General features: G+C 40.0%; 1 protein-coding gene across 1 annotated transcript; it reads left to right on the top strand.

Annotated features, from left to right (window-relative positions):
- Window positions 1–1,891: 1,891 nt before the first annotated feature.
- Window positions 1,892–6,664, top strand: LOC146660791 (protein ABHD15). Its single transcript, XM_085419637.1, has 3 exons — window positions 1,892–2,828; window positions 5,486–5,715; window positions 5,798–6,664. Exons 1-3 carry the CDS (start codon window positions 2,079–2,081, stop codon window positions 6,471–6,473), a joined length of 1,656 nt encoding a protein of 551 aa, XP_085275763.1. The 5' UTR covers window positions 1,892–2,078; the 3' UTR covers window positions 6,474–6,664.
- Window positions 6,665–8,160: the final 1,496 nt, after the last annotated feature.

Here is an 8,160-nt window from a genome sequence, read left to right as displayed (position 1 = left end):
TTGCCAGGGCGGGGTTAGAAGGACTCGCTCTACCTGTCTAACCTTTGTCATGATCAGTCAGTAAGATTATTATGCGTTTAGCTTTAATATACACTATAACACAATTGAATCAGAAATATGTGCGCTTTAAACTTTAGACTTCAAGTTTATTACTGTTAAACTGCTATTTTAATATAGTATATTAACTCTAAGAAATTTCCGTTTCCATTCATTTTGAAAAAAATGAGAAATATGGAGTCTTAAATTTACCCTTTTACACTTTAACTGGCTTGAACAGACTGAAAGGTAAAAATATAATAGAGTAAAATATATTCAAATGCATGGAGTGTATTTGTCTTAGTTTGGATACATTTACATCTGCCCTGACTCGCTCCACTGCCACTGTGCCCTTAGGAGGTTCATCAGGGGCGCGTTATTATTTGTAGAAATACCAACGTGCATACTTTCATTTTAGCACTGCGCCGAGCGAGAAGCTGAACATCATGAAAATGCGGTCAAGCTTACATTAACACATAATGTGGAGGGTGAGACTTTTAGTGAAGACAGTACATTTTAGTTCTGCAGGCATGAATTTTAATCTATGATTTTTATCAGCAGCTACTGTATTATTATTTACTTTTGTTATGTAAGTAGACTGGCATTCACACACAAAAGTACACCATGTGGAGACAGAACACTTGAGACACCCCTCATTTCTTCATATTTTGTCAGGAAAATTGGAAATAGTAGTAGGTAGTCTTCAGGAATAGTTCTCCAGGCTTCTTGAAGGACATTCAGAGCTCGTCTTTGGATGTTTGCTTGCCTACTGTTTTGTTTTCCGTCAAGATGATCCCACAAATGTTCAGGCCCAGGCTCCAGGGAGGCCGATCCATGACTGATTCCACTGTGTGTTTTTCTATTTAGATTTAAATAAAAATAGGCAGTGTGTTGGGGATAATCCCCGTCTTCATAATTCTGTAACCTTATTTGTGGCATACATTTATTTAATTTGTGTATATTATAATAAAAAATATTATTATTACATTTTGCAATGATGTTTTATGATTTTACATATTTGTCTTTCTTATTCTGATGTTTTCTGTAAAAGCTCATTTGGATTCATCACTTTTCTGTTCTGTTCTTATTGAAGAATGACTTGTGTGTCATGAGGTGATGAATGACTCAGGATGAAATCCTTATTAGGAGCCTCTGAAGTGGTTCAGGAGGATTTCAGTATTTTTGCTTGTAATCAATAAATTTAACATTTTACTGGTTATCATATGGTTATCTTTCCTAGAGGGGAGGAGTACACTACCCCAACCAGTCATACCTGTCAGTCCTCAGTTGTGTATACTTTTTTAAAAAATGTCACAGTCAAATTACCAGTAATGTACTGCATACTAATGGTAATTATTACACACTTTGAACCGTAAGAGTCACTGAAAATACAATTTTTGCAGGTAATTAAAAATAGTTATATTTCATCTTCCGTGATTATAAACCAACACTAACAAGCATTCATCTTTGATTAAAGAATATAAATCTTCCTCCAAAATCAAACTGTGAGCGGAAATAAAACATTACTTTAAAACTTCTTTACAGATTTTTAATGAGAATAAAACTGTTGAAGGAAATTTTACAGTGACCGTTCTTCAGTGCAAAAATATACTGATATTTGCATTTAAGCCGTTGTTAAAAATAGAGTCGAAATGATTCCAGGAACAGAATAAGGTCCAAGACTATGATCATTTAAGATTTAATGGCTCAGATTTATGTGGCTTCTGTTTGCTTGATTTTTATGTGAGCTGGTAGTAAATGATTTATGGAGGGAGGAGAAAGCAGGGGCAGCAAGTGCAGAACAACTAACATTTGCCCCGGCCCTCTTTTTTCTCTCTCTTTGGCAATCTTTGAAAACTTCTCTTGAATCTCTCTGAATTGGAAAAAGGAGACGACGATACAGAGCAACAGATTGCGTGTCAGGCTGGATTTTCAGGTTCCTGGAGAAACAAGTAAGATGGCCGTTAACTGTTTTTGAAGAAATAAAAGTCAAGATATTCAAAGAAAACACTGGATTAAAATACATCATTTTGCATTTACAAATGGCATCATTTGTAGGGGATTATTTCCTCTTTTTGTTCCCATCCGTGCTACTTTTGCTGCTGTCTCTAACTCTCCGCTTGCCCAGAGTGCATTGTTGGACAGGGCTGGCAGTCAGGGCTTTAAGCTGGAGACTCTGGGTTATTATTTGCCTGATCCTGGGGCTGCCACTTCACAAGAACACCAGTGCAAGGGCTGAAGAGGTCAAATCAGCAGGGACTAATATTTTGTCAGGGTCAGGTCAGATCTCAGATGAATCCAGACTCATATGCAAACCCACCGCGCTGGCTAAATATCTGCTCCGGCACTGTGGCTCTCTGGCCAAGCCGAGACTGGCCACCTGGCCGAGGGGAGACCCCCACCTCCAGACACTGTCCAGCCTGCTGTGGGGCCAACATGGAGAGGCGTTGCAGTTCACTAGAGACAACCTGCTACTGAAAGATGGGGGAATCATAGCTGTGGACTGGGCTGTAGGAACAAAGATGGGTGAGGCTGCCACAAGAAAGAAGTGGGATGTGAGGAAGGAGCACCAGTCAGGGGTGAGGGCACCGGGCTGCTTCACCTCAGCACCCCCTGTCCTCCTCCTCATCCCTCAATACTGGGGAGGGATGACCCCCCACTTAAAGATGCTGTGCCAACAGGCTCTGTGTCAGGGCTTTTATGTGGTGGTCTTTCACCCTCGGGGCACAGAGGGGTGCCCGCTGACCACAGCACGAGTAACCGAGTTTGGAGACCCAGCTGATCTCGAGCAGGTAAAGAAAGACAATTTCATTATCAAACAGAAACTGTTGGACAAAGAAAATCCACACCTTCTGTCTAAGACATGATTAAAATTTTAACTCTTTTAATGGAAATGATTGTTTGTTTCATTCAGCTCAGTGTTGATAAGGTATTTTAGCTTTTTGTTTGTTTGTTAATTTGGTTTACTTTCCGTTAGTTTCCAGGAAAGATTTCCTTGTTTCGGATAAGTTTTTTTTTAATTATTAGGTATCACAAATAAAGTTATGCTGATCTGAAAGTGACACTGAGTTAAAAATGTAGGTCATTTTCAAGAACATTTCGTGACACCCACACACAGACACACACACCACAAGAAGCTCGTTGATTTATGTACGTGTGGGTTGTTTCTACTTTTTGTGGTCCAAGTGCTGTATGTTTATTTTTCTTACAGGTGCGGCAGTTGGACATATATTGTGCATTACTATTTGTACTTTTTTATTACATCTTTCCATATTTTCTCCTAAACAAGGGGACCGTATAGAGAATTTATAAAAAGCAAAATGGGTTTGGCATAGCAGTGCATTCAGATCATAACTGAGACTGCAAAAGCTGCCAGACAGGATAGGAAACAGCAAAAAACAAAACTGTAGGTCTAAATACCTTTGAAGGGCTACGGCACGGTTTCCATAGGCACTTGATCTGATCGTGTTAAAGGCATGACAGCCAGGACCAGTAAGAATACATGTTTTAATACGTGAAGCAGTCTGGCTGAGATATACTTTCACTTAGAACAATGCATTCGGTTGTTCAACTGGTTTGTTTTGCACGGCTTGGTTGTCTGACATCATTTTTGTGCCATTCATAAAAACGAAAGGAAAGAAAAGAAAGCAAAAGAAGAACGAAAAAAAGATCCGTTGTGTTGGTTGTGAGGACATTTGTGCTTGCTTTTGGTTTTGCTTGTTTGTGTTTGAGGTATGGATGCATTTGAAAATTTCAATTCGAATAAGTGTGTAATATGTAAGTAAAATCTGAGTGTGACGATTTGCAAATCTCATAAATCCATATTTTACTCACAATAGACAATTGAACACATCAAATGTTTAAACTGAGAAAATGCATCAATTTAAAACTGATGTTAGCTCATTTTCAACACCTGGGAACACTGAGGCATTCCCAGGCAAGCCGAGAGACATAAACTCCTCAGTATGTAGTGTATCTACCCCAGGGCTATCTCCAGGTAGGATAGGCCCAGAAAGCCTCATTCAAGAAGTATCCTAGATGCCCAAACAAACTCAGCTGGCACCTTTTGATGTGGAGGAGTAGCATCTCCACTCTGAGCCCTTCCCAAATGACTGAACTTCTGACCCTATCGCTAAGGCTGCGCCCAGCCTGTCAGAGAAAGCCCATTTCTGCTGTTTCTATCCACAATCTCATTCTTTTAGTTCCACTCTGGTGCGAGCTGGAGGTCACCACCTGCTGAAACAGAACCACATAATGTGCAAAAAGTAGAATCGAGAGGTGAGAGATGGATTGTTCCTTCTGAATCACAGGTTCAACTACTGGATGTACTCTGCTCACTGGCTCCCTGGTGTAAGCCTTCACAGGGAAGCTCAGGAGTGCTCAGCCCTGTAGCTTTTAGGAACACAGGCTGAACCTTGTCCACCCCAGAGGCAAGGCCACATAAGAGTTAAACTACCTGAGTGGCCTCACCCTCAGTGATTAACAAGTCAGCTGAGTCACTTGACGATTGGAGTCATTTCAAGGCCAACTGAAAGTCTCCCACACACAAGTATATGCTTCAGCCACATTTTCTCAGTTTAAACATTTCATATGTTTTTGTATGACCTTCTGAGAAAACATACATTCATGAGATTTGCAAACCTTTTTTGCTTTTGTGAATTTTACAAAGCATTTCAACTTTTTTTTAGTTACAGTTGAAACTTTTTTGTTTTTTTGTTTTTGGGAGTTTTTTGTTGGTTTTTTGCAATATTTTCTCTGAAGATCATCTGCCTGATGCAGATTGAAAAAATGATCTAGAAAACTTTTTAGAAAATGCAGAATGACGAACATTTAAGAAATGTGAGCAAAAAAAATTCAACTGTGTATGTGAAAAATACCAACAGCTGGCACACTGCTACTAAATTAGCATATTTATTGCTCTGACTCTTTTATGGCCCAGCACCTGCCCTATTTTTTGGTGTAGGTGTGCAAATATTTAGTTATTAATTTTTTTAAATCAAAAATTCCAACAGTAGCTCATTTTCAGCCAGTGGTCATATGGTTCAAAGGTTATGCACGTCAGGTGCACCTGCAGCTCTGTCCCTCTGGTGTCACTACAGTGTCCAAGGTGCACACACTAAGGAATACCAACAGAATCGTCTGTGGGTTTCAAAAGATATAAATAAAAATAATAAAGAGGAAGAACTAAAAACAAAATAGAAAAATTGGGTTTAAAAAATGTAATATATATATATATATATATATATATATATATATATATATATATATATATATATATATATATATATATTCATATTCCCAGGATAATATTCACGTCTGCATCAAATCCCTCAAGAAACTAATTCGAACACTGAGTTAGACATGTTGTTGTAAAATCGATACCGGTCACTTATTTCTGTTTTGACCATGATCTCACAGTGTCACTATCTTTCATGTCTTCCGTGATCAGGCGGTGGCTTATGTCCACAGCCGCCACCCGTCCTCTGTGCTTTTTGCAGTGAGTGAGGGGTCAGGCTCAGGGGTTCTTCTTTCATATTTGGGGGAGTGTGGATCGAGCACGTACCTGACAGCAGCAGCAGCAATCTCACCTGTGCTTCTCGGCCAACTGTGGTTTGAAACGCCTATGCCTCCTATTTACCGCTGGGGGGCACTGTTTCACCGAAAACAGCAGCTCAGAAGGTGAGAACAGTAAAAGTGTTATAGCACAGACATAAATGAAGCATGGATATGATATCTTTCTTTTGTTGGTTTTCTTTATAAGATATGCGAGTTCCTTCAGAGGCGTCCGGGATGTGGATCGGGCCCTCAGCTCTTCGTCCCTCAGGGACTTTGAGGAAGCACTTTTCTGCTCTCCAGCTCAGCCTCAATTAAGCCCTTTAAATTCTGGACTGAGCTCAAGATCTCACTCCCAGTGGGGCCTGGCATCTTCAGCAGCCTGGGTGCTGGATGAGAGGGCATACCCAGCCAAGGACTGGGAAAGCTACTGGGAGAGAAACGAGCCACTGAGAGATGCAGATGAGGTGGCGGTCCCTGTGCTCTGTGTATGCAGCAGTGATGACCCTCTCCTCCCGCCTGCCTCCACTTTGCCCCTTCCCCTTTTTATGAGCAATCCGTATTTCTTTCTGATGTTGACAGACAGGGGAGGGCATTGTGGATTTGCTCTGGAGGAGCAGGGGGGAGAAATGTGGAGTCATATCTCAATTCTGGAGTACTTTAGGGTCGTAGCTGAATTCCTGCGTGGGGATGAGAGGAACAGGGTGAGTTGGAGTGCTCTAATGGAAGAAAATAGTCAGGCTAGGCTGAGGGGCTGGAGCATGGCTCCTGCTCGTAGGAGAAAAGCCACAGAGATGAGAAGACCAAGACCACAGGCTGCTGATCAATGCGCCATGGATGCACAAGAAGGGAATTTCACCTGGAAGAGGTCCTACACACGCTGAAGGGGAGAGGATGGATTATTCCCAATTGTGGTATTGAGAAGATAAAAAACAAGTCTTTCAAATACAAGCAGACAAAAGAAAACTTATTTTTAACCAAGAAAAAAAATGCATAACTAATGACATTAGCTGACTAATGCCTATTGACATTTTTTCAAAACACACTGGTCTTCAAATAAAAGACCTTTATGTTTCCTGTCACATCATGTGAAAAAGTATTTGTCCGCTTTCTGACTATTTTTTTGTATATTTGTCAGACTTAAGCATTTCTTGTTATCAAAAGACTTGAGAACATGAGACATATATGTGTCAGTGATAACCTGAATACATTCAAAATGCAGTTTTTAAATCATGATTTCATTTATTAAAGGGAGAAAACAAATTATCTAAACCTATTCGGCCCTGTTTGACTGCTGGTATGTTCTTTTTGTGAAATGCTGTCACAGGTTTTTGCACCAGATCTAACTGGTCACAAACCTTCCAAAAAGTCTAAAGGTTTAACTCAGTCTTGGGGGATTACTGACATGTTTTTGGAGAATGGGAGATGAGTCTTTCACCCAGTCTCTTTCTTACTATTGACCCATTAACTCCGACCTTAAGGGGGCAAGTAAGCTGCAAACACATAACTGCCTCAAAATATATGTTTGTTTCTCCTGTGCTTTACGTCCATGAACAGACTGGTGTAGATGGGCTTAAGGTACATGTAGGATCTTATTATTATTTTGGACCATTTGTCTGAAAGACACAAATATCTTTAGTATCTATCAGTTGGGTGGTGGGGGTTAATCAACCAATCAGTGATCATTTTCAGGTGAGTAAATTTGTCATCAATTTCTTCTACCTGTTTAACTTAAGCAGTAGTGAAAATCACCAGTTATTGCAGTTACTGTGACCAAGTAACAAAATTCTCTCGAAAGAGGCTCCGTATTCCTCTGGCTTATAAATCTGAACTGTAATTCTTATCCACTTACTTTGAGAACACTCGGGAATCTCAGCTGCTTTACAGAAGTGTGCGTTTGTGCTCCTAGTGCTAGAAATGTTTCTGCTCTTCTCCAAACCCTGATGATTTTCTGTGCTACAGGTCGGTGGCACTACTCGAAAGTATCTACAAATCAAAACCATACTGCTCCTGGCTTTTTGTAAGATGACTTCGTTTGCAAAACGTCAACTTTTCCTACGATTTGTTGGTAAAATGATGACTGGATAGTGAAACCACGGGCTTCCGAACATGTTAAAAGGGAATTATTAATCAGTTTTTCCTGCTTCTCTCACAGTCTGCCCACTGAAATGATTTCTATTTATTTGTGGCAACAAATTGTTAAATGATTTTTTTTATTTTTTTAAATATAGTAAAACTCATCCAAACTGTACAAAAGCTTGTGCTGCACAATGGAGGTGGTTGTTGGTGCAAAACTCCTTGAACCTCCTTTGGTACAATAGTACAAATGTCTATTTTTGCAAAAAACATCCAAATTATAAACAATCCCATTTCATTTATATGGTGCCAAATCACAACAACAGTCACCTTAATGTGTTTTATATTGTAAGGTAAAGACCCTACAGAACTACAGAGAGAACCCCACAATCAGACCACCCACTATGAGCAAGCACGACAGTGGGAAGGAAAAACCCCCTTTTAACAGGAAGAAACATTAAGCGGAATAAAATTCTCTACCGGGGTCTCCGGAGA

This window comes from Rhamphochromis longiceps, linkage group LG10 (genome assembly GCF_057381845.1).
Source record: "Rhamphochromis longiceps isolate RC_006_pf linkage group LG10, R_longiceps_female_GT1.1, whole genome shotgun sequence".
NCBI classification, from domain to species: Eukaryota; Metazoa; Chordata; class Actinopteri; order Cichliformes; family Cichlidae; genus Rhamphochromis; species Rhamphochromis longiceps.
This window is presented reverse-complemented; position numbering and strand designations above follow the sequence as displayed.